The sequence below is a fragment of the Trachypithecus francoisi genome, unplaced genomic scaffold (assembly GCF_009764315.1).
Source record: "Trachypithecus francoisi isolate TF-2019V2 unplaced genomic scaffold, Tfra_2.0 Lachesis_group10, whole genome shotgun sequence".
NCBI classification, from domain to species: domain Eukaryota; kingdom Metazoa; phylum Chordata; class Mammalia; order Primates; family Cercopithecidae; genus Trachypithecus; species Trachypithecus francoisi.
Genome location: NW_022681455.1, coordinates 53,636,352 through 53,664,004, shown reverse-complemented (window position 1 = coordinate 53,664,004; position 27,653 = coordinate 53,636,352). Strand labels below are relative to the sequence as shown.

Genomic DNA, 27,653 nt, shown 5'->3' with positions numbered 1-27,653 from the left:
CCCAAATCTTGGGCAATTTTGTTCTCTTAACCTTTCCTTTCTTTTGCCTGAAATGAAATTGCCTATTTCATTAACCCCAGTTTTAAAAACATGAAGGTCCATGCCCAAAATTAATGAAAGCTTTCTCAGGTGTCCAAAGTGATAAGTCATTTATGTTCTAGCTATGATTTAAGAGCAACTTTGAGACAACTTCTGTCCCTAAAATTCAGTTTTTATTTTGAGCTATTTCTGATGTATCCAGGAATTATAACAGAGAGAGCGGTCACAAGGGGAATGGATATTCCATAGATTCCCAAAGGTTGACTCTTCAGTCCAAGTATTACACCTGCACCATTCACACACCTGCACCATTCACACACCTGCACTATTCACACACCTGCCCTGCACTGTTCATACACCTGCACCATTCATACACCTATACTATCCATACACCTGCACTATTCACACACACGCACTGTCCATACACCTGCACTGTTCATACACCTGCACCATTCATACACTGACACTGTCCATGTACCTGTGCTGTTCACACACCTACAATGTCCATACACCTGCACCATTCACACAAAAGCACTATCTATACACCTGCACCACTCAAAACATGCACAGTCTATACACCTGCACCATTCACACACATGCACTGTTCACACAACTGCACCATTCACACACATGCACTGTCTATACACCTGCACCATTTACACACATGCACTGTGCACACACCTGCACCATTCACACACATGCACTGTCCACACACCTGCACCATTCACACACATGCACTGTTCACACATCTGCACCATTCACACACATGCACTGTCCACACACTTGTACTCTCCAATATTAGCCAGGTATGGCTACTGAGTGCTTGTAATAGGGAATATCCAAGTTTCAGCACTTGAAATATACTAAAAAATGTAAAAACCAGACCAAATTTTGAAGCTGTAGTACTTATTCTGAATGTAAAATATCCCATTACTAATTTTTATATTAATTACATATTAAAATATTAATATAGATACATTGACTTCAATAAAATGTTTTATTAAAATAAATGTCACCTGTTTCTTTTTACTTCTTTTTTTTTTTTTTTTTTTTTTTTGAGATGGAGTCTCACTCTGTCGCCCAGGCTGGAGTGCAGTGGTGTGATCTTGGCTTGCTGCAACCTCCACCTCCCAAGTTCAAGCAATCCTGCCTCAGCCTCCTGAGTAGCTGGGATTACAGGCGCGCACCACGGCACCTGGCTAATTTTTGTATTTGTAGTAGAGACGGGGTTTCACCATGTTGCTCAGGCTGGTCTCGAACTCCTGACCTCGTGATCTGCCTGCCTCAGCCTCCCAAAGTGCTGGGATTACAGGCGTGAGCCACCACGCCCGGCCTCTTTTTACTTCTTAAAAGTAACCCCTAGGTCATTTAAAATTACATATGCGGCTTGCATCATGTTTATATTACACTACTCTACACACTGAAATGCACCTGTAAATTTCAGTCAATTAGTATGTGGCCCTGAAGAAGCCATACCACAAACAAGAAGAAACCTCTGAGACCAAACAGGCACAATTATACTTTTTGAAAATGCTTATAAAATTATCTTCCATGAACAAAATAAATCTATTCATCATTCAGTTAGCAATGTTCTAGATTAAGAAATTAACCATTATTGAGAATCTACTATGTGCCATACACTATGTTAGAGAATGGGACAACTGTGAACAAATCAGACCCAGCCACTGCCTTCGTGTAAAGTCAAGTAATCAAGACAGCACATTTGGGAGCCTGACAACTTGGGTCCAAATTCTGACTCCATCCTTTACCAGCCATGTGATCTGGAACAAGTTAAAACAGCCTTTGTTTTCTTATATATAAAACAGGAATTTTATCTGGCAAAGATGCTGCAAGAATTAAACTAGTAAAAGGCAAATAGAAGCATACCATATTAGTCACCTAGTGCTGTATAACTTAGCAGCTTAAAACAACATGCATTTATTAGCTCACGGATTCTTTGGATCAGGGATGGAGGCAGAGCTTCCCTAGGTCCTCTGCTTTAGGCTCTCTCACAAGGCTTCAATCAAGGTGTTAGACAGGGCTGGGGCCTCAACTGAAGGCTTACTGGGGAAGGACTGACTTCCAGGTTCACTAAAAGATGATTGTCATCATCTTTTGGGATGTTGAACTGAAGGCTTTAGTTTCTAGATGGCTGCTTCTTGCTTGGGCATCTCCAACCTGGCACTGGGTTTTATCAAAGCCAGCAAAAGAGAAAGTCTGCTGTTAGGACAGCTAAAAATCCCTGCCTTCATGGAGCTTACATTTGAGCTGGCTGTATGGCAGAGGGTATTGGGAGGTTGGTGGAAGAGAGACGGGTAGTAGCAATAGAAACAAATAATTGCTCAATCTAAATTCCATTAAGGTTACACCCCCAAATTTAGAATGTTCATTCTAAAATGCCAATCTCATCATGGCCCTCTTTTTTATTAAATATGCTCCAATTGGTAGGCTCATTGCTTTAAAGATGAAGACAAAATTTCTTAGTTTTCACTATAACCTACTGTTCCAAGCTGTGTTTCCAGTGTATCTACCATAGCAGTAGTTGAATGGTTACAGAGAGTAGCTACTCTGAAAATGATTTTTTAAAGTGTCATAGATTTTCCATCTTTTGCCTTTTATTCTTCCACTTGTGTTCATATCTTAACATTAAACTATATTCTATTGAAAGGAGCATCTCAGTGATGTTCCAGTAAAACTGGAATTAATAGTCCTGAACCCTTGAAGATGATAATATTGGTACCAACATCTTCTTGAAGGCCCTTTCTATCATTATATCATCATTATCATAAATACTGATATAAGGCTGACTTTTATGATAATAAAACAAGATTGAAGGCCAAGGCAGAAAGATCACTTGAGACCAAGAATTTGAGACCAGCTTGGACAACATAGTAAGACCCTGTCTCTACAAAAAAAAAAAAAAAAGATGGAATATTCTGACACTTTACCTGAGTCAAGGAGGTGGGATCAAGTAGAATTGCTTAGAAGCAAACCATAATATAAACTTCTTTGATTTACTCCCAGCGCATTCTGTGCTGGAAATCTATGGGTGGAAGCAAATAATTTTGTAAAAAATCAAAATAGTTTTTCCTACTGAAAACTTGGTGGGAATTCCAACAGAAGTAATCAATAGACAGATGCTATCCAGTGAAATGAGAGTCTCAGGTGAACTGGAGACCGGTGCATGTAGAATCAAAGAGCCTTAGAGTCGGAAAGATATCAGAGATGACGCAGTGAAGCCCCCAGCCATAGACAGAGACCCTTCAATGTCACACCAGTCCTGCAACTTCTTTTACTTCCACCCTTCTAATTATAGAGAACTGGCTCTTTTACAAGGCTGACATTTTCATCATTAGAACCCAACTGTTATCTGCACTCTTCTTTATTTTAAGGTATTCCCCCGGAATTACTGCACATTAAAAATTTTGACATTTTAGGCTACAGAAATTTTGGTTGAATCCTCTTGCTGTACAACAGCCCCCACAGCACTTGCTCTCAGGAGTCTCACCTATCTTAAAATTCCTCTCTTTGTCCAACATGCACTACCGCTGAAGGTTTTTGTTCCAGTTATCTTCTGTAGGATGAAGAGTAAGTTCTCAGAGTGCCAAGATGGCAAAGCGATGCTTAATACATCGTCTGACTAATGAAGAATAATTAGAACATTTATTTTCCATGAACTATTTTTCTATTATTGTAGCTTAATATCATGCTAACTTTTTAAGCAACCATTTCACACTCTTGGTGCCCATTAACAGTTTTTAGTCAATTACAATCCTTAATTTTTTTTTTCTCATGAAGTGTTGCCAAGGTAGATATTTCCCAACCTGCATGTGTAGTAGAGTGTGTGTTAATCTCAGACCTCTCTGTGATCACGGGAAAATCGCTAGCCATAAACCTCACGTTATTAAACTATAAAATGAACCTAATAATGTTAGAACCACATGTGAGGTGCTGTAGAAAGTACCATGTCTGGTAGATAAGTGCTCCTCTTATAAAGAACAGGCTATTTACAACCACTATCTTCTCAAAAGACCGTAGGTGACCAGGCTAATTACCTTTCCAAAAACTAATTTTTAATCCACAGCCTTTCCTTCTCCTTACTCTACTAGAATCCCTGCTTCCAACAATTAAAAACCCATCGAGTTAATTTTCTTTCCTCTCACACAGGTTGATTGAGCTCTTGACTTTCTTTCTTTCTTTTTTGTTTTTGAGCAGCCGGTCAAGTCAAGAAACCCAACCCCTCTCCACCAACCGGAGCCCCGCCCCCTGCCCCCTGCTGGCCCGGAGAGTTGAAGGCCAAAGACGGAGAGGAGGGCGCTCGCTGCTGTGCTCCCGGCCAAAGCGCAGGCTCGGCCTGCCTTATCCAGTGGGACGGCAAAGGGTCACTCTAAAAATTGCTGCAGCCAGGTCTTGTCAGGTGGCTGCTGGTGGCTCCCCCACTGGATTTTCCTTCTCCCTCTCTCTGTCTCCACAGATCCCTTCCCAAGAGGAGTCTCCTGCTAAAACTTCATCATCTCCAGTTGACCTGCCACTTCACCCAAGGAGGGTAAGGAGCTGGGACCAGAGTCTCCAATTCCTGCCTTCTAGATCCTGGGGTGTGTGTGGATGTGTGGGTGGGAGACGGTGGGCTGAGTGTTTGTGGTTGTAGAGCTATTTTACTGAAGGGAGTCTACAGCCGGGTCAGGTGGTTCATGTCCCTAATCTGAAGTTGGGAGACAGAAAACATTTTTTTGAAATCTGAGAAATGTAGTGTGTTAGGAGAATGTCACAGTAACAGAAATGCATGACAGTGATGCGCTATAAACGTAAAACCACCTGTAATTTCTAACAAAAATTCTAAATCTCTAAAGCTTAAGATATATTTTTCTTTCACTACTTTATGGAGAAGGAGAAGGAGGGAAAATTCTTAGGCTTTGTTCACAAAGTTTAGAATTCTATCTTTATTTTTATCAAGAATCATTTTAACATTCGGTACTGATCAGTTTGGATAAAATGCTACCAGTTTTAACTAAATCTGTAGCACAAATATCAGACAACTCTGAATTCCCAGAAATATAACCTATTGACAAAATGGAAATATCCTTTCTGGAAAAAAGAAAAAAAAAACAAATTTGTTGTTTGGCTAAAAAATAGGTATTTGTCTTAAATGTGCACATGTCATTATGCTGACATATATTTTATATTTAAAATCACATTGGAAGTGTAATGGTAAAGTGGAAACCACCCCCCCGCCCCCATCACTCTGAGGCTGGACTTAAAATGGCAAGCGACAGAAGCCAGGAGGGTTTCTATTCTTGGAGGTAGGGCTGATGAGCCCCGACAGATGCAGCGATAGGAATGTGGCCAGGACAGGGAGCAGGAGCAGCTGATTCGCCCCTTTGGCAAAAAGACATTCTGGGATCCCAGTTCATACTGGCATGAGAGTGACAGTGACACTTTAGCACACATGGCTTTTCAGCTTGCCCTGTTGTGGACTCTCTCCCAGGAAGCATGGGTGCAGGGCAGTGGGAAGGAAAATGTTCTCAAATATGAAGTAACAACTCTCTTCTGTAACCAGTTCTAGGGGCCTTCTTCTGGGATCATTTGGGGCCAGGAAGAATTTAAGTGCCATACTTTCACAAGGACTTGCCCACTTACAGACAAGGGTCCAATTTCCAATTATGTGCCATCGTTTGGCAGCGTTATTCTCAGTCCAGTCATTTTGGATCTATTTCGGGTTACGGATCTCATGAAAACGCGGAGCCCACTGTGTGGAAAGTACACATAAACACATGCACACAGTATGTTTCAGACTATCCCATAGGACTCATGGACTCACCTGATACCCAACCCAGATCAGGAATGCCAGGTACAAGTCAGATCATCCAGCTACATTCAAATTTCAGGTAAGCTACAAATCAACTTTTAGTATAAGTATGTCCCCAACACTGCCTGGGATGTACCTATACTAAAATATGGTTCATAGTTTATCTGAAATTCACATGTAACTTGACATCTTGTATTTTTATTTGCTAAATCTAGCTGTTCAGACCCAGACATATAGATCCCATGTAAAGAAACCTTGTCTCAGTCAGTTCATCCCTATCTGATAATAAGTAGATTCTAGAGATATGGAAGGCCATATTAAAGGGACATTTGATGTAGGAACAGATTTTGACAATTCTGACAGCAAAAGTCAGCTGTGTATTCATAACTCTCTGCAAAATTATAGAAGCAAAAGTAATGCATCTCTTTGTTTGACAGATGATTAAACTGAAATCCTGATAGGTTGGACGTTCTGAAATGGGTCTATCAAGCAGTTAGAGCAGAATGAACACCAAACCCCAATTTTCAGTTCTGTGATGATTAAAAACTCAATTTCTAACCTCCTCTCCCTCCAATACACAAAATACTAGGAAAGAAAAAGAGCCATTTTACTAAAGTTTTCAACAAAACCCAAACAAAAACTTTTGTAGTGTGTCCTTGTGTCCTATATCCAGCCTTAGAGAACAGAATTGTAGTTAACTTTGTGCATAGAGTCTGTATTCTTTATAGATAAAGCTAGGCACAGTCTCTAGCTAAGTGGAACCATATGAAATTGAAAGTATTTGCTTTTAAACAAAAAATGATAATTTCATATTCAATCTAATACTTCTAAAGGAAGTGCTTGATTATCTGATAAACAAAGTCATGCAAGCCCTCCTTGTCCCTATTTATTTGGCTTATCTAATCTATTGGATTTTCACATTCTTACTACCCTTGATAAGATAAAGAAATCCACAGGATCGATGTGTCCCCAAACAAATTTATTTTACATTCAAAAAGGTAACTCTTTTATTCCAGTATTTGGAACCAGAACGAACCATTTCATGTTCTCCATATCAAAATTTTAATTTTATAAACACCAGCTATGCCTTGCACTGTCTCTATCCTCCCATGTTAGAAAAAGCTAACTTTTAACCTACTACAGTTTTTATCCTACCCTGGATTTAAAGAAGACAATATAGGGGGCCAGGGTTTCCATGGGTTTGAATTTTTGCCCCAGCACACACTGTACACTTACTTATGTGATCTTGGACAATTTTTTTTTACTCTTTCTGATTCTTAATTTCTTCATTTGTAAAATGAACATAATATAAGCTAACTTTTAGGATATCTGTAATATTTAAATTTAAAAACTAAAATTATGTAAAGTACTTAACCCAGGGCCCAGCACATAGTACACTCTCAATTAATAAATGCTAGCTATATAACTGTCTTTTTAGGTGAAAATGGAGCTATCCATTTACATTAAATACATAACACAGATTCCTGCTTGGTGATGTATATTTAAGAATTAATATACTTAAATTTGGCAAATAGAAAAGATGATGAAAAATGTGATGATTTACATAATTCTACCCAACTGCTTATCAGGTGTTGAATACATGGCACTAGAAATGGCCCAAGAGCCAGGATCTGCAGTGGGCATGGGGAGGGGAGTGTGGAATTGCCTCTCTGTTACCCTTCTGCCCAGTTTCTAATAAGCAGCTCTGTCAGGGTAGTCAAGAGGCTGCTCTACGTGATAGCAGATAGAGCGGAGGGAGAGAGACTGTGGAGTTCATAGCCAGGGAGGGTGAATTCTCTGGGCTTCCTCCACAGAATGAAAGGATAGCTCCAATAGCATAGGGACCCTTCTACAACTCTGTGCATCCTGTGCAAAGTCTTTTCTTTGACCCAAAAAGGGAAGAGACTGGCAGTGCCTCCAAATAGCTGTTCATCCCATTACACAACCTCAGCTGCTGTGGCTAAACCTGCTCCTCCTTCCAGAATTCCTACTATGGTAGGAACAGTGTGAAAAGTGCAAGCTACCAACAGTCCTGGCGGAAGCTTGTAAAGTTCTTCCTCCCTTTGATCCCAAAAGGCAACATGTTAGAGCCCCCCTTAGGTAGCCAGGGAGAACCAAGCCTGCTATGGTTTAGGAAAAATGGAGAAATGGCCTTCACACTCTCCCAGCCATGGGCAGTTTAGCAAAGATGCATGCATTGCCATGCAGACCATAATCTGAGTCAAAGCCCTCCCTAGGGTATAGTAATCATATCCTGGCTGATGGCCCTGGCTACCAAGCTTGGGATGCCCTGAGCAGCTGACAGTAAGACATTCACTCTGTTAAAAAGAAAAGAAAGAGAGAGAGCTTAAAAATAAAAAATAAAAAAAAGAATAAGTAAAACCCTCATCCAACTTTGCAAAGTTAAAATATTAATTGAATCAAAAAGAATGGAAAGTTGCAAAATGTATCGCTCAGCATGTAAGTTATACTCTATATATGAACACATACATGTAACTCATTTTGGTAACACCTCTTCCTCACAGCCACATTTTGACTGTCATTGTGACCATCATTGATGATAACCTAGGAGTACATGGTGAACATTTGTAACATTGTAGAAAAAAACAGTGAGAGTTCCTGTAAGAATTGCTCTGACTACATGTTCACATGTGACCTGGTTACTGATTAATATGTTTTTAAAAATACTCAATTTTTTTCCAGTCATCTATTAGCCCGTATCATCAGCCTCAAAGCCCAGCACTATGACCAAATTAGTAAATGGAAGTGAATTAAATTGTTTCACTTTCCTTTCCTGTGCATATATATTACTTTGCTGGCCTTTTATGACTTCTTTCCTTGAAGATTGCCCTTGCTCTTAACTTAACCATGATTGTGGAAAAATCCTGGTTCATCAAGTGGTATGCTGTGTGTTTAGGCGGGTGTGTGTTTGTTTGCACCCAGTGTGATATGCCTTGTGTCTGTACCCAGAAAGGCTCCAATGTGAGGGGCCTGGAGAGTTTGTTGAAGCCTTTCCTGTATGCCCCATGAGAACTTAGCCTCTGATTTCTGATCCCCCATAAAGAGGGAGCTAGTCTTTTCTGTAACAGGGCCTGCAGCACAAGATGGGACTTATTAATTATTAGTTGACCACGGTTCTCCTCAAGTTGAGAAAAGCGGTGGATTTGGGAGATGCAGGAGCAGGGCCACAGGCAGAGCATTTGTTAGGACATAGGAACAAATGAACAACTCTGCAGCCCTGAAGTCAACATCAGAGCTTTGCTCAGCTTCAAAGGAATGATCCTGATCCTCTGGTTCCTCTGAAGGATCTGCAGCAGTGTCCTTATTGGAGGAGCATGGCACAGAGTGAGAACACTTGGGTGGGTGGGTGGACAACCTTACCTATGAGTTACAGACCCGGCACTGAGATATCATGGTAGCTCTAAAGAAAGACTGAATTTATGAGTATAGATAGGAAAATCTGGCCACAAAAAAGTTGCTTGCAGGCTTTGATTTCAACAGTTTCTTTTCTTGAGACAAAGTCTCGCTTTGTTGCCCAGGCTAGAGTGCAGTGGTGCAATATTGGCTCACTACAACCTCTGTTGTCTCCCAGGTTCAAGTGATTCTCCTGCCTCAGCCTCCCGAGTAGCTGGGATTACAGGCGCGCATCACCACGTCCAGGTAATTTTTGTATTTTTGGTAGAGACAGGGCTTCGCCATGTTGGTTAGGCTAGTCTTGAACTCCTGGCCTCAGATGATTCACCCACCTCGGCCTCCCAAAGTGCTGGGATTATAGGAGTGAGCCATGGCACCCAGCCTGACTTCAAGTTTCTTAAATGGTCTACTGTCTGTTCCTCTCCTTCTCCCCACTTTGGAGAAAGCTAAGTAAGCCAGTTACCTCTAAAAAGTAATTTCACAGGCTCTAAAAGGCTTCTTTTAATTAAAAAAATATATAAATACATATGTGTGTGCATATGTGTATCTATCTATATGTTTTCAGTAACGTTATCGATTACCTGAACAACATTATCAATTGCCCTGATTATAATGTTCTATTTATAGAACATTATACCCAACAATTGCAGAATACAAATTCTTCTGAAATGTATGTGGTATATTCAGCAAGTCAGTACATATATATGAATATATGTATTCTACAAAGGCTACTCTGATAGAAATTTATATGTGAATCATAGAAGGACACTTATTTATAAAACAAAAACCATGCATATCTGGGAAAAAGAGTAGATCTGCCCATTAACTGGTTAGCTTGGATTCATTTGTCAGACTAGCTAATGTATTACCCAGAGGGATCTTAGAGAAATAGGACGAGGGCAAGAGAATATAAAGAAAAAGAGGGGCATGGAAGTTCCCGTGAGTGGAACAGGCCAGGGCTGGGTCAACAGTGGGAACACCAGGAGTAGCATGAAGGTCAGGCAATGGAGGAAAGAGAAGCCATCAATAGGAAGTAAGAGAAAGAAAATGGAGAGAGAGAGAGAGCTTTTACTGATTTCACTATTTCGTCTAGCCTCAAGTTGTGCTCTCTCTTCCTGGAGATTTCTTAGTCCTTCTGGGTTGCATATGAATTTACCAGGTTCGAGCCTTCTTGGCATCCAACCTCCTGTATGTATTGACGAACATTACTTGCCCAACTATCTCCCTCATGACCTCAGCCATCTCTGAATGCATGTGACAGGCTGAGTCATGCCTCCCTGCTTCAACTTGAAACATTTCTTCTACTTCTAATAACCTTCTCCCTCCTATACATGCTGCTCTTTAAAACCCTTCAGTTACCAAGACCCAACAAGATTTATGTTATCTGCAAAACCTCCCATTCTAACACCACCCCACCACAATAGTCCTTTTTATTTGAATCCTTAAATCCAGATACACAATCTGTTCCATGTACTCTGTTGTTTTGCTCACCTAACCTATAACTAAATGCCCCAAGTTTTCTGAACTTTTGGGGTTAGCCCTACCTATCAAAATAAAAAACTATTTCTCAGGCTGTGTATTTGCATGTATTCCCTTTCTCTCCCTGGCGTTTTTAAAAATCTCATAGAAATATTTACATGTTCCAAAACTCTTCCCTTGGTTGCTGTTTGCCACTTCTTTTCTGAGTCACTGTGTGACTGTCCCATATTGCCTCCTGCTCCTCATGACTGCTTGTCCATGATGTGGTGGCTTTCTCTGATTCACTTCACTCTAAAGCTTAAACAGGCTCCTTTCTTTATTCCCAAAGACAACTAACAAAGGCTATTGCTTGTCATGAAAATGGTTCAAATTTTTTTGAACATTCACTTTTTGTCAGGTACTCTGCAAAATGCTGTTACAGACATTTCCTCATTAGGCTTTCATTGACAACCCTAGAGGCAGGCACTGTTATTATCTTCTCTTAAGAAATAAGTCAATGGAGACTGTAAGAGGCTACGTAATCTATCAGGCTAGGTAATCTATCAAAAGTCACATGGAATATAAGTAGTAAAATTGGTATTTATGTTATATTTTCATTGTCATTCTATTTGAAAGATTATCAAAATTTCTCCTGTGATTTCTTTTTTGACTCACGGATAATGTAAAAGGAAATTGTTTAATTTTCAAATATTGAAAATTAAATGGTTTCCCTAGACAGCTTATTGTTATTAAATTCTCATTTAATTCCATTTGGATCAGAAAGTATGCTAAAATATTAAGATCTCTCTGTAAATATTATGTGTATATCAAACAAATTGAAATTGAGCTTCTCTGAGTCCCTCTCACCCTTCCATCCTCTCCTGGGTCTCTTATCTAGTGACTGAAGAATTACACAGTGTACCCTAGGGAGTCATTGGGACCCAGGTCCAGCACTGTGGCCTGAATCCATTTTAGTTAGTAGATGTCCTGTTTTATCAGTAATTAATATTTTAAATATCACCCTTACATGCTACTTATGAAACAACATCTTAATGATGGATAACAGAATATTTAGCATTTCAGTTTGAGGCACTCAGATTACACCTCAGACTCAGGATTTCCTCTAAAACAATGAGCATTTACAAGCCTTGTATCTATATGAATTAAAAAAAAAATGGGCCACGTGAGTTCTTCCAGGAACACAGACAGGACTTTCCCCCCAAAATTTACTCTGCTGTGCTTACCTAACTCCTTATTAATATTTTGCATTTGCCATGTCTTGTCTCGCTAATATAAATTACATCTGCTACGGCTCCATCATTCCCAGCGCTGTGCTGCCCACACCAAAATGGATATCTGATAACTGCTTGCTGACAAATATTCAAAAGTTTCTTCCAGAAAATCCAACAAGGAAACACTCAACACATAAATTAATACATTTAAGCATTAAAATGATAGTGGGTTCATAATCTATTTTCACAAGGTAAGGACACCTTTTGCATTGTTTGCAAAAAAAGAATGAAGGATATATGTGCTATAGTCTTGTAAAAAATATAAATGTGATATGATAACTGGAGCTTAAAGAAGAAAACAAAAGCCCTGGAAAAGAAATAGACCATCTCTATTTTCTGCCTACCTGCTACTCTTCTTCTGCTTGAGTAGGAACAGGAGCAAATACAATAGAAGGGCTACAAAATTACTTTAATACATACACCACCCATCAAATTGATAACCCTTCAAGGAGATCCAAAGCTGAGTTTTACCCCTGAGGATGAAATGACAGTTGGATTTAAAACACACACCACCCCTCCCCCACCCCCGCATGCACACACACAAAACAAAAACAAAAAATTGTAAACCACCTAAATACATAAATGCTTATCAACAGGATAATAGTTGAACAATGTATGATATACCCTTACTATGTGTTACTATGCACCGATTTTAAGGAATGAGGTGGATTTATACATATACTGCTATGGAAAGATGTACATGAGTTACTGCTAGTGAAAAGAGAAAATTGTTGACTAATTAGCATAAACCTGTTTTGATATAAGTTTTCTGTAGTGTTATGTTGGAGCTGGTTTACACTGGCTCACAAGAGCTGATTGTTGAATTTTCAAAAATTTAGCAAGCTGATTGTTAAGCAGTTGATAGCTTGAAATCAGCCATGATGAGTGTATTTGCACCAAAGAAATCATCAGATTAGACTGGGCAAGGTGGCTTATGCCTGTAATCCTAGCACTTTGGGAGGCCAAGACAGGTGGATTGCTTGAGCCCAGGAGTTTGAGACCAGCCTGGAAAACATGGTGAAACCCATTCTCTTAAAAAAAAAAAATACAAAAAACATAGGCAGGCATGGTGGCATGCACCTGTAGCCCTAGCTATTCAGGAGGCTGAGGTGGGAGGATTGCTTGAGTCCTGAAAGTCAAGGCTGCAGTGAGCCAAAAATCACGCCACTGCACTCTAGCCTGGGTGATAGAATGAGACCCTATCTCAAAAAACAAAAGGTTAAAAATACTTGTTTTCCCAGTCTGTTGCTTGCCTTTTAAAGAGTCAGTTTTGTTTCATGTTTTTATTTTTCTATATTCTGATATTTCAGTCTTTCCTTTTATGGCTTCTGCATTTTGTGTCAGCTGAGAAGGGCCTTCCCTACCCTAAGATATAAAAACAAAAACAAAAACAAGATCCTTAGCTTGTTCTGGTTGATATAAGTTTGTGTGTGTGTATATGTTACTTAGATATTTAATTCATCTGGAAGTTATTTTAGTGAATATATAGAGTAGGAAATCAGTTGACCTAATGCTATCATTACAAGTTCTTGCCCATTGATTTTTAAGCGCCACATTTATCCTAATATATATACTCACACACATACACTATATAAATATATAAATAAGCACACACATATATACTGTGTATATCTATACACACATATACGGGTTTCTACCCTTTATTTTGTTCCGGTGAATTTAGAGGTTTCTACCTCTTATCTTATTCCACTGAATTTCTTTTTATTCCTGATCCAAAATTTTTAGTTCCTCTAATTTTTTACATCTGGTAAGAATTCCTTTATTTTTAAATAATATTCCCAGATGTTCTTTTATACTCACTCCCTCAGTTAAACTCTGAAATCATTTTATTAATTTCCAAAAAGAAAAAAAACTTATAGAGGTAGCAATTAAAATTTCACTGAATTGACATCCATCTCTTCATATAGGACTGTAGAGTCCCTCTCTGTTAAATCCTCTGGCAAAATCTGATAGTACTTATCATATGTGTCTCACTAAATTCGAGTCAAGTATGTATATCTCTTAAAATATAACAGGTTTCATTGCTACTGCAAATGAAATAATCTTTCCATAATATTTTCTATATTTCATATGGATTCCTGAATTTTAGTATTTTACTGAGGAAAATCTTCAGAGTGTTTATAATTCACTTTTTCATGAGAGTAAAGTAAACCCTTTAAATGATAATTAACTACTATTCTACTGTATAGCTCAATCAGAAAAGGTTGGCTGGGTACAGTGGCTCACATCTGTAATCTTAACACTTTGGGAGGTGGAGGCGGGCAGATCACTTGAGGCCAGGAGTTCGAGACCAGCCTGGCCAACATGGTGAAAACCCATCTCTACTAAAAATACAAAAATTACCTGGGCATGGTGGTACACACCTGTAGTCCCAGCTACTTGGGAGGCTGAGGAAGGAGAATCGCTTGAACCCGAGAGGCAGACGTTGCAGTGAGCCGAGATCATGCCACTGCACTCCAGCCTGGGCAACAGAGAGAGGTTCTGTCTCAAAAAAAGGAAAAAAAAGAAAAAGAAAAAGAAAAAAGAAAAAGAAAGAAAACGTGGTCACTTTTCTGTATAATTACTTGGCAATACAGTTATGGAGAGATTTCATTTGATAACATAAATCTTCCTAGAATTGCCTTCAATGTTTCATGCTGAAGTAACCTATCTGTAAAACATGCATCTAGTTTAATATGTCTTTAAATCTATTTTTTAAAATTAATCTATTTTATGCCATGAAAACTATTATCTTATGAAAAAGTTTCTCAGTGTAGTATTTCAAAGTCCAAAGCAGAATTAAAATAAAACTATGCCTTTTTTTCTTTTTTTTTAGCAAGCTCTTGCCTGTGACAGTGTATTTGCCAACATGGCACCCAAAAAGAAGATTGTCAAAAAGAACAAAGGCGATATCAATGAGATGACTATAATTGTAGAAGATAGCCCCCTAAACAAACTGAATGCTTTGAATGGGCTCCTAGAGGGAGGCAATGGCCTTAGCTGCATTTCTTCTGAACTAACAGATGTTTCTTATGGCCCCAACCTCTTGGAAGGTTTAAGTAAAATGCGGCAGGAAAACTTCCTATGTGACTTAGTCATTGGTACCAAAACCAAATCCTTTGATGTTCATAAGTCAGTGATGGCTTCATGCAGTGAGTACTTTTACAACATCCTGAAAAAAGACCCGTCAGCTCAGAGGGTGGATCTCAATGATATCTCACCACTAGGCCTGGCCACTGTCATTGCTTATGCCTACACTGGAAAGCTCACTCTCTCCTTGTATACAATAGGAAGCATTATTTCTGCCGCTGTTTATCTTCAGATCCATACTCTTGTAAAGATGTGCAGTGATTTTCTGATACGGGAGATGAGTGTTGAGAATTGCATGTATGTTGTTAATATTGCTGAAACATACTCCCTAAAAAATGCAAAAGCAGCAGCCCAGAAATTTATTCGGGATAACTTCCTTGAATTTGCAGAATCGGATCAGTTTATGAAACTTACATTTGAACAAATTAATGAACTTCTTATAGATGATGACTTACAGTTGCCTTCTGAGATAGTAGCATTCCAGATTGCAATGAAATGGTTAGAATTTGACCAAAAGAGAGTAAAATACGCTGCAGATCTTTTGAGCAATATTCGCTTTGGTACCATCTCTGCACAAGACCTGGTCAATTATGTTCAATCCGTCCCAAGAATGATGCAAGATGCTGATTGTCACAAACTTCTCGTAGATGCTATGAACTACCACTTGCTTCCATATCATCAAAACACATTACAATCTAGGCGAACAAGAATCCGAGGCGGCTGCCGAGTCCTCGTCACCGTTGGGGGACGCCCAGGCCTTACTGAGAAGTCCCTTAGCAGAGACATTTTGTATAGAGACCCTGAAAATGGGTGGAGCAAGCTTACAGAAATGCCAGCCAAAAGTTTTAATCAGTGTGTGGCTGTGATGGATGGATTTCTTTATGTAGCCGGTGGTGAAGACCAGAATGATGCAAGAAATCAAGCCAAGCATGCAGTCAGCAATTTCTGCAGGTACTTGATCTTTTATCAGGAACTGAAATGGTTCAATATTATAGGGAAATAGCCCTAACATAGAAGTAAATTAATCTTGCTTATTAGCTTAGTCCATTGGCTTAGTAAATCAACAGTAATAGTAATGCCACCTTGCGTATGTAGAGTACTTTATATTAAATAAATTGTGTTCATATATATTTTGCACTATAGATTCCTGAAGCAAGCCTGTGAGGTGGGCGGGGAAGATATAATTATTCTGATTTTACATATGAGAAACCTGATACCCAGAGAAGTTATAACACCAGTAAGCGGCAATTCACATTTACTCATTTCTAGTTGGGTACTCTTCACAATACACTGACTTTTGATAGAAATTAGGTACAAATTTAGTTTTTAACACTAAGTAGTAAGACAGAATAGAATAAAACAAAATTTATTTTAAGTGACTACTACTGACAACTGTCAAATTCATAATTGGCAAATAGAATGAGATCACTAAAACTGTGGCAGCTAATTCTTTTGAAATACTTATTTGAAAACCGAATAACAGAAAATGTGTCAATATTGTTGACACATATAGAAAAGAGTAAAAGAGTAAAACACATCCTTCAGAAAAATGGAATTCAAATGCCATATTATTTTATATATTTATGATTAAAAATTAAACTTCTATTTATATGAAATGTTCAGAAAATCATGCTTATATCATGGTAGTAGTATGAAGTCAAACATAACTAATGAGCAAGATCTGAAAATTTGTGTAGCACTTCATGAAAAGTATTCTTTATTATTCCATATGTGTGTATGCATTGAAAAGAACACAATTTGCATTGAAAAGAACACAATTAACTGATTTTCAGTGTTTAATTTGTAACTATAGTTAAGTTCAATTTGGGACTTACATGGGACAAAGACGAACATCAGACTGAAGGAGTGAGTTCTGTATTTACAATATTTCTGAACTATGTCAACAGGAAAGCATCAGTTCACTATGCTTATTTTGCTCCTGCTGAAAAGATACCTATTAGTACTCAAGTTGCTTTTTGAGGTATTGATTTCAGTGCTTATACATGGATAGTTCCAAGCACTGAAAAAATATACATATATTTATCCCTAAACTAAAAAGTCTTCTCTACTAATAAGTGCTGGAAAATAGAAAAGTATCCAAAGTTAAGCCTTTGATGATGCTTTTAGACATGAGTTCCATTGCTCTCAGTCTAACAGACAGGAGAAGACTTTGTTGAGTGGCTTGGGCTTTACTGTGGCAATGGCCAAGAGAGGTGTAGAAATAAGGGGTTTGCGAGAAATGGAGAAATTCAGTCAGTCAATCCGTATCTTAAACAGTGAGAGGGAGCTGGGAATGGTTGGCCTCTGAAGATATGCAGAATTGACTTTAATATAGCGGTGCCCTCCTCTGATCGCCACAAATGCCCAGTCTCCCCCATGTGCACATCTCATAAATCCCGCTGTATGATAGATATTTGAATATGGAGGAAACGGGGGCTGAAAGCTCAGTCTCTGTGGGCTCTTCTCCAAGCGGCCCCATAAAGGGAGTGCTTATAAACAGAGGAAAGGCGGGGGCGAGGGGTAGTCAATGCCTGCTTTGTCTTTAACAAATGTCACACATTTTTACTGGCTGAGAGGGAAACGCCAGCCTCCAGGTGAGGAGCTGGACCAGGTCCTCACCTCCTTGCAGGGGCAGTGTCAGGCTTCCCACTATGGTTTGCAGAGTAACATGGGGTCCCCAGCTGCCGCCGACAAAGCTGTTACACCTTCACTGTCATTTCCAGATACGATCCCCGCTTCAACACCTGGATACACCTGGCCAGCATGAACCAGAAGCGTACGCACTTCAGCCTGAGCGTGTTCAACGGGCTCCTGTACGCCGCGGGCGGCCGCAACGCAGAAGGAAGCCTGGCCTCTCTGGAGTGCTACGTGCCCTCCACCAATCAGTGGCAGCCGAAGACGCCCCTGGAGGTGGCGCGCTGCTGCCACGCCAGCGCGGTCGCCGACGGCCGCGTGCTGGTGACCGGAGGCTATATCGCCAACGCATACTCGCGCTCTGTGTGCGCCTACGACCCGGCCAGCGACTCGTGGCAGGAGCTGCCGAGCCTGAGCACACCCAGGGGCTGGCACTGCGCGGTCACGCTGAGCGACAGAGTGTACGTGATGGGCGGCAGCCAGCTGGGGCCACGCGGGGAGCGCGTGGACGTGCTCACCGTGGAGTGCTACAGCCCCGCGACCGGTCAGTGGAGCTACGCGGCGCCGCTGCAGGTGGGAGTGAGCACCGCCGGCGTCTCGGCGCTGCACGGCCGCGCCTACCTAGTGGGGGGCTGGAACGAGGGCGAGAAGAAGTACAAGAAATGCATCCAGTGCTTCAGCCCCGAGCTCAACGAGTGGACGGAGGACGACGAGCTACCCGAGGCCACCGTCGGCGTGTCCTGCTGCACCCTCTCGATGCCCAACAACGTGACTCGGGAATCCCGGGCCAGTTCGGTATCTTCTGTGCCAGTCAGTATCTAAGCCCAGGTAGACGAAGGGACGCAGAAAGAACACGTTATTTATTCATAGAGCCACGTGGTTAACCTCTGAGTTCGCGAAAAGGAAAATATTTAACATTTACTACACTGATTGTATTGTAAAATATGTCGAGGCACATGTCCTGATGGCTTTAAATTCCTGGTATGGCATAATCTACCTCTGTCTTTTTTTTTTTTTTTTTTTTTAGATCAAAATACAGGGCCAAGGCCAACAAAAGAAACGATTTATTTCAGCGGCCACTGGGTGGCAGACAGAATTCGTCATAGGCACTGTTCCAAGGCAGCATGTTTCCTAAATGTATAGCGGTTACACCCACATTTGAGATTTTTTTCATCTACACTTTAGTACACTTGAGGTTTATGTAAGTGATTTCATGTTCAAAAGTTTATTTTCCTCTCTCTCTTTTTTCTTTAGGAAGTTGAAGATATTCATATAGATTTTATTTAAAAATGGAAATTGTCGATCTCCGTAAAGACTTAAGATTTAATTCTCGATTTCAACACAATTTTTCCCCCATATGTGATTGAGTAAAGGATTTTGAAAGATATCCCATGACAACGTAATAAAGCTTAAAACAAGATCTGACCGAAAAGGAATAGGGATTCCACCCAGGGACCCTAAAGGTGATAACCTTTGCGTTAGCGGACATTTCTCTTTTTCCATGCCTCAGGCCCCAGTTTATTTTCTACCCTAAAATCCTGCTCTCAATCAAGGAATTGATTTGAGTCATTTAATTTATAGTGTACATTTAAGTCATGTGGTTGTTTCAACTAGAAGGATTTGCATTTTATCCTTTGTCCTCTGTTAAAGAAGAATTTCACATACCCTGGGAGCCTTACCCTCACCGGAAAAGCTACACCAACCTGGTTAAAGACAACCTTGGCCCTAATGTACACCTGCAAAGATCACCAAATAAAACTATGTCGCTAAGGACCATTAGCTTGAAGCTTAGAGAACCTGAAGTTTATACAACTAATAACAATAATTTTATTTGCCCCAATCTTTTATAAGATAAGAATGAAAGAAACATTTGGAATTTGTAAATTTGGTAGTAACTGGATGAATGGGTTCTCCTGTTGATAAATGCCATTGTTTCCCATTTCATATGGATCCTCCTGATTTCTTAAGTAAAAATCAAACACTCATCTCACATATATAAAAATATATGCTCATTCTGTCCTATTTTTATTAATCTCATCTGCTCCAAATTAGCTTTGGATTTATAATCAAAGTGTATCCACTTGATAGCATTTTTCTTATATGTTTGCCAAGTTTTGGGGAAAGGGAATGACTGTAGTAAATGATACATATTTTCCTTTTTTATAATTTATCACTTTATTCTTTGACAGTTTATTTGTTTTGGAGAGGCAGTGGCCTATCAATTATGGGTTATGTGCAATTGGATTTTGAAAAAGAAAACAAGCTAGTTAGGAATTGAACATGAGTTATGTGGAAATATAATTTGGTTTTCATTCATCTCATCCTCTCCACCTTGTGTAGATAGGTTGTTGCTAGAGTTATGATATTTATTTCTAAAATATGTTATCTGAACTGTGAAAAGTGGTTCATATAGTACACTTTGTGGAACAATTTTATATCATTGCCCCTTATGAAAAGTTCAGTCTCTGGGTATTTAATGATAACACTCAGGTAATGGCTACAAACGCTGTAAATTAAGAACAAGACATTATTAATGTAAAAGCACTGGGCTGTTTCCTTATCCCACACAAAGAATCTTTTATCTTGCTATATGTGGATATGGTATATTGCCTTGGTGTATGTATATGTGTGTATACGCACACACTCATACAACTGAGAAGCCTATAGTATACAGTTAATTTTTAGAGAAAAGGTGTTTTATTGTGGACTACAGATCATAAGTGGGCAAATAGATATAATTCCTTGATGCACACTAATAGATGTGTTCCCATTGACATCTTAGAAGTATTGTATGAAAAGGAGGACCTAGGGCTTGAAATGAAATGAGAATCAATCAGTTGTAACATTACATGATGGAATAATGAGAAGAGATACTGAAACTAGAGGATTTTTCATCTGTCAAAGCTTGATAAAATAGGTTGTGCAAAAACTTGGCAGTGGCTTTCTAGAGATGAAACTGGAGACATGTTAGAGCTGGAAAAATCATTTAAAATTACTATTTAACTTATTTTCTCCATTGTTTATCTGAAAACTCAGAAAATCCACATATGTGAGCTTACCAGATTCTTATGTACATTGCTGTTCCCTCTTCTGCTTCAACAGTTAGGAAAATAAAGACCAATATGAATTTGGAATGTTAGAATTTCTGACATACCACATTGGCGAGGAGTATGGAATGTAAAGGTTGATGAGAGTTTCATATCCTGGAACATCTTGCATTGCCAATTGAAAGACATAAAAGTATGCAGAATCAAAATAATGTGTGTCCCCTTTCATGTATAAGCGAAACATATTCTTTAAACCAACTATTGAAGCAGTTGCTGCTAGAAACCTAGTTTCTCCAGATTTCCCAAGTGGAAAATATTTAGTATGTTTTTAAGCTTACATTCAATTACTCTCCAGAATCTTAGGACCCAACCATATACTTCCTTTTATTTTTTATTAAAGAAAAGGACTTGTTATTTTTGTAACGTCTGAGTCCTGTGATCAAATAAAAGCATCAGTTCAATGTATCAGAGAAATTGCATGTTACCCAGCAGCTGAAATAATAAAATTCAAGCTCTCTTTTTCCGAATGGGCCAGAGACCTGATGAGCAAGTCTCCAGGAAGCCAAACTTTAACATAGTTTGTCCATTTTTAGTTAGGTTCTCGGTGCCAAGTTGTCATCCCTGATGCATTAGTTGCTTTCAGTGCACTGAATGAATTTTATTTTTACTTCCTATATTGTAAGAATGGTTTTGAATAGAAGGACAGTGATGGTACAGATTCGTATAATTTTAAAATACGATCAGATGGTAGTGAAGTGTTATGAGTGAGGAGGTATAATTGATGCCATAAGAAAGTGAGTACTGAAAGGTTCTATGATTTAAGGTAGAGCAGCAGTTGTAGTAAGTGTATTTTACAAATACACATGTAAATAGAAGTTTACCTGGAAATACGTATGTTCTAAAAGGTCAACTTTTTAATTTTATTTTTTTGCTAGTTATCCTGGCCAAGTGTCTTCAGAACTCATCCAAGTTACTAGGCGAAAGAAACTGAAATCACCTCATTAGTTTTTTTCCGTTAGTTACAACCAAATGAATTTATGTAATCTCTGAATGAGCTAGATCCCTATTCCAGCCACTGATGAATAGGTTCTCCAGCACAAGGCAGCATTAAAAGGAATTACTTTTCAGTATTTCTTTTCATGCCAAAAAAACCTACAGCATAATTTTCCAAACAGTGCTCTATTGGTAATTATGAGAATTAAACACGCTAAAATATTAAAGATTTACCCTCCAGCACATTTGTTGGGTAAAGACCATTTAATTTGCCCTCTCAGGGAATTTGAAATAAATTATTTGTCCTGGATATTCTTTAAAAACTTTTTATTTATTCAGCGAATTTTGGCAAAAAAAAAATTTCATTTGCTTAAAACATTCTGGTACTATGTAAGGAACAACGAACTAAAATGTATGCAGTGTTATTTTGTAATCTCATCACTATCAATAAAGCTGCATTCAATAAGACCTTAGTCAATGACTAAATATGGGCAGTTTTGAAATCTCCTTTCTCTGATGATTGGGGTGTTTGGTTTTTTTCTCTACTTAGTTTTCATGATGATTCACCTAGACGAAACAACAACAAATGACAAGTAATTGAAAACATGTTTCAACAGCTTGAAGACTAGTGAAAGAAAAAGGTATAAAACATCAATAGAGACTTGCTTTGTAACTCAGAGAAAAGCCCAACTCTGGTCTAGCTCAGCCCTGACTATTTAGAAGTCATAGGTTAAGTGTGGTTTATCTTCCCATTTCCACCCTGACCACAGCCAGCTTGTCACAGGTGCATCATCATTTGCAACAAAACGTTTTAGGAAATAAAATCTCATTGTTGTGTAGACAAGCCCTTACAGCCTTTCTCGTCTACCTTACCCCTCCAAATGAGCAAGTAAAATGTAACCAACATAAGATGCTCCACCTTTGATCTAATTTAGTACTTAAATAATAACATTCAGTTGAGGCGATCAAATCTAGGAAATTCTAAATGGCAGCAATGTTTTTCTTAAAATTCTCCAAGCCTGGTAATCATATAAATAGACTAGACTAGCCTCAAACACAAAACAAATGGTGCCACATTCCAAATTTTGAGCATACCAGCCAGATGCCTCAGAGTTTCTTTGCGTTTTCTTTAAACTCCCACATTACTCCAAGCTTCCCTACAGATTTGTACGGCCTCCCACAACAATCTTGGGGATGTCTCCACTCTCAGTTACAGTGGGAAACTAAGCAGGATCTTTTTTTGCTAGGCCAGGTATAGACAAGATCTATGCCCTCTCCAGGCTTCAGCACTGTGCTGAATTCTATCTACATCTCTTTGGCCAGAACAGCCATCCAGCCTACTTAGATGAAAGGGAGCTATGAAAAAGGTCTTCATGTCCAGGAGGAAAGGTAAAGTTTTCATATAGCATTGTCTCTGCCCAATGAATGGCTAGTCATCTTCATACCTGGTTATCAAAGGAGCAAGGAGCTTCCCAGTCAAACTGCTTCCCCTCAGCCACACTGCTCTGGCTCTGATCATACCATAACAATGCTCTCCTCTCCCTTTCCTGGGTCACAAGACATGTACTCAGCTCCCCTATTATACCTTGCCTTTTTCCTTCTGAAGAACAAGCCCAGACAACTCTTGCAGACTTTTCTCAATTCAGTGCCCTTACAGGTCAAGAGCATGTATTAAATGTATTCTGCCAGCCTTGAGTGTTTGCACAAATCCGGTTCCCAACAGCCATCAAATAAACCCCTCCTTCCCTGGGTCTCCTTGTTCTTCTGTTTCTGTAATTGTCTTAATTCTTCTTGTCTAAACTCTTCTAAAAGAATGTTGAGTGAAAATTATACATCTGTGACTTAATTCCTGCCACTCTAGCCATACTAGCAGGTTCCCAATACATGACAATTTGGGGAGAAGAGAACACATGTAGAGTCTAAAAGAGGACATACACGCATCTGTTCTTAATCCCCATTAACAGAAGAGGATTCCTGAAAGGAAAAGGGGGAAGGAAGCTAAATGGTGGTAATCTCTGAAGTTTTATTCTGCAATATTAATGAAACATTTCCATTTATTGCAGAGTTCCAAACTGAAAAATGATTTATATCATTACAATTCTGCATATGAGTAGCAAAGAAAATTCTGTATGCCAAAAGAATCCTTTGCTGTTTAACAAATGTTCATTAGACATAATTATTTCCCAGCCTCATGCCCCTGATCGTATTCTGTCTTTCTCTGCCCTGCTCTGTGCTCCGTCCCCTAGGGACTACATCATCCAGACTCAAGCTCTTTGGCCGCACATTTTATTCATCTAATGGGAGGTATCAGAAGGAGGTCAAAGGGCAGAAGCAAGTGGTTGGGATTTTTTTTTGCCCTCTTCAGGCTTCAGCACTGTGCTTCTGGCCTAGGCTGTAACTCTCAACAGCTCCAGCCCAGTGGCCTTTCCTCCCTGGTTCAAATCTCACCGTGCCTACGTGCCATCATAGTTTACTACCTCTGGATATTTTCCTGTTGATTTATGCTCTGCCATCCCTTTTAGAATACAATCCTTAAATGTGAAAATTTTGTCTCATTCACAGATGTACCTCCAGTGTCTAGAGTCATGCCTGGTGTATAGTAGGAGATCAATTTTTTGTGTGTGAAGTAAGTAAGTGAATGACTGAATAAAACAGTAAAACCATCATGACCTACTGCTTGCTGATCTCTATTCCAATATTACTCATTTATTTAATCAACAAATACTTATTAAGCATCTACTGCATGCAAAACACTTTCCCTTATCCCAGGAATCACTCGAGGGAAGCACATTAAAGTACACAACCATGATAACTAGGACTTTTCCAAACTAGCTGCAAGCCAAAAATTAAATTGTTAAGACACATTACAGGTGAAAGGAGTTATGCAACCAACACTTCCCATTTCTTAAAAAAAAAAAAAAACTCAAAAGATTGATATCTCTATAGCTATGTCCCCTTTAAAATTTTTTAAATTACATACATCCTCTCTCCAATTGCCAATTCTTCAAACACAGGTTAGAACTAGCTTCATCATTTAGCTAGTAAGCATTTATTCGGTGTTTACTAAGTACACACACACACAGACACATCGTTTAAGTGTGAGTGTGTACGTATATACATATATTCTCTCTCTCTCTCTGTGTGTGTGTGTGTGTGTAAAATATGTAGCCTTATGCTTGCATTCTGAAATTAAGAGCCATTATGATTACATCACCTTATCTCATATGAGAGCTAAACAAGTTAATAGGTAAAGTTCATTTCTTTAAATACTTCTCATGGGTAGCCATGTTTTCAGAGACATGGAGAAACCCAAGAAAGTAAAGCCTACACACGAATATCCAGGGGCCTTTCTCTCACTCAAAAATGAGAGATAAACAGGGATTCCTGGAAGCAGGACCCTTGCAGCTCAATCCCTGGTGCCCTTCAGAACCCCATGGGTAAAAATACAGAGGACAGGTCACTCAGTGCAGAGTCCTTGGAGACGGACAGTGAATCTCTGGGCCTGAGTCTTCCAGAGACACTTGGAGTGCATTAATTCATTCTCACACTGCTAATAAAGCCATAACCAGGACTGAGTAGTTTATAAAGGAAAGAGGTTTAATTGACTCACACAGTTCAGCATGGCTGGGGAGGCCTCAGGAAACTTACAACCGTGGCTGAAGGGGAAGCAAATACATCCTTCTTCACATGGTGGCAGCAACAAGAAGTGCTAAGCAAAAGGGGGAAAAGCCCCTTATAAAACCATCAGATCTCGTGAGAACTCACTCACTATCACCAGAACTGCCCCCATCATTCAATTACCTCCTCCTGGATCCTTCCCCTGGGGATTATGGGAACTACAATTCAAGATGAGATTTGGGTGGGGACATAACCAAGCCATATCAAGGAGAGTAAGATATTGCATAAAGAAATAGGGGGTGGCAAATTCAGCTGAAAGAAGGACTGGCTCCTGCTTTGGAGGCACTCCACAGAGCCACACTTCTGAAAATGGCGAGGTGTATTGGCGACTGATCCTGGGACAGCTTTGGGAGCCTGCTGGAGATGGTGGGGCTACAAATGGACAAATGGAAAAAGTTACTATTGTAGGGGAGTCTCCCCATGCAGGACTGCTTGTTTTGAACAGGGACAAACTAACTCCACTGAAAATCCATGAAATGTTAAGGCATTGCCAATTTCTATTATTTCCCCTGAATTCTTGCAATTAAAATCCAACTTGATAAATTAATGCCTTTGATGAAGCCATCCAGTCTTCTGCCCCTGCCTGCCTGCACTGACCTTGCCATATTCTTTGACCCAGGCAGAAAATCATTTGGCCAGCTCTTTTCCCCTCCTTAAAGTATGAACATGCAGTCTGAAAATTCAGAGCTTAAAGGTGAGAGTCAAACACCTCAGCTGGGGCGGGCGCAGTGGCTCACACCTGTAATCCCAGCACTTTGAGAAGTCAAGGCCGGCAGATCACTTGAGGTCAGGAATTCAAAACCAGCCTGGTCAACATGGTGAAACTCTGTCTCAACTAGAAACACAAAAATTAGCCAGGTGTGGTGGCGTGTGCCTGTAATCCCAGCTACTCAGAAAGCTGAGGCAAGAAAATCACTTGCACCCAGGAGGTGGAGGTTGCAGTGAGCCGAGATTGCACCATGGCACTCCAGACTGGGTGACAGAACAAGATTCTGTCACACACAGGCATACACACACACAGGCATACACACACAGGCATACACACACACCCGCGCACGTGCGCGCGCACACACACACACACACAGAACATGTCATGAAACTTGGCAGAAAACCAATTTAGGAGATAGTTTACCTCTTAAAAATAGAGAATTAACTTTTTGAAACATAGGAATACATCACCAATATAAATGGAAAACACAACTCCTACAGGAAGATGAATAAAGACTTGAAGAAAGAATTGCAAGGAACAACTTCATTCTATCAACTCTCTCGACTAAAAAGAAAGAAGCTCAAGGAGCTAAGAAAATAGAAAGACTAAAATTGGCTAAAGCAGAATTTAAATCCAAGTTTCCCAAGTAGCCTTGTAGTAGGCCAATTAATGCCACCCCTTCCCCTCATGTCCGTACCCTAATCTCTGGGTCCTGTGCATATGTTATTCTATATGGCAAGAGGGACTTTATGTAATTAAGGTTGTGGATCTTGAGGTGCAGAGATTTTCCTGGATTAACCAGATGGGGCCAGTCTAATCATTTGAGCCCTTAAAAGCAGAGAAGTTTCTCCAGCTAAAGTCAGACATGCAACAGAAGAGGAAATCGAAGAGATTTCAAGTGTGAGATGGATTTGATGTGCAATCACTGGTTCTGAGATACAGTTGCCCAGATACAAAGTTAAAAAGAGGCCTCTCAAAGCTAATAGAAGTTCCCACGTGACAGCCAGCAAGGAAATGGAGACCTCAGTCCTACAGCTACAAGAAACTGGATTGTGCCCACAATTTGAGTGAATCTCCCTATAACCCATACTGTCAACACAGATTATAGCCTGGTGAAACCTGAAGCAGAGAAACCAGTCAAGCCAACCCAAACTTCTGACCTACAGAGCGATGAGATAATAAACATGTGTGGCTATAATGCACTAAACTGTGGTGATTTGTTTAGCAGCAGCAGAACACTTATGTCCCTGCTGTTCAACTGTACTCGGGAATTTAGGGTCACATGCAGGTTTGATTCCATTTTCAAAGCAATGAACTTTTGCATTTCCACCACCACAGATTTGCCTGCATTCTCTCTCCTTAAAAGTTGTTTTATCTCTTTTTAGTTGGACTCCTATCATTTAATTGATGTTATATTTCCTCTTATTGAAGTTTGATAAAATTATAATTTTTAAGATAGTATTTTAAAAATATAATGCTTTAAATATTATTTT

The 27,653-nt window shown here is 39.6% G+C and overlaps 1 protein-coding gene across 1 annotated transcript; it reads left to right on the top strand.

Moving 5' to 3' along the window:
- Window positions 1-4,330: 4,330 nt before the first annotated feature.
- KLHL31 (kelch like family member 31) lies at window positions 4,331-24,436 on the top strand. The gene is made up of 3 exons (XM_033217472.1): window positions 4,331-4,585; window positions 14,846-16,050; window positions 17,823-24,436. Exons 2-3 carry the CDS (start codon window positions 14,879-14,881, stop codon window positions 18,553-18,555), a joined length of 1,905 nt encoding a protein of 634 aa, XP_033073363.1. The 5' UTR covers window positions 4,331-4,585; window positions 14,846-14,878; the 3' UTR covers window positions 18,556-24,436.
- Window positions 24,437-27,653: the final 3,217 nt, after the last annotated feature.

Coding starts and splice junctions, on each gene's coding strand:
- KLHL31 (XM_033217472.1), top strand. CDS start 14,879: ATGGCACCCAAAAAGAAGATTGTCAAAAAGAACAAAGGCGATATCAAT. Junction 16,051..17,822: donor GCAGTCAGCAATTTCTGCAG/GTACTTGATCTT, acceptor TGTCATTTCCAG/ATACGATCCCCGCTTCAACA.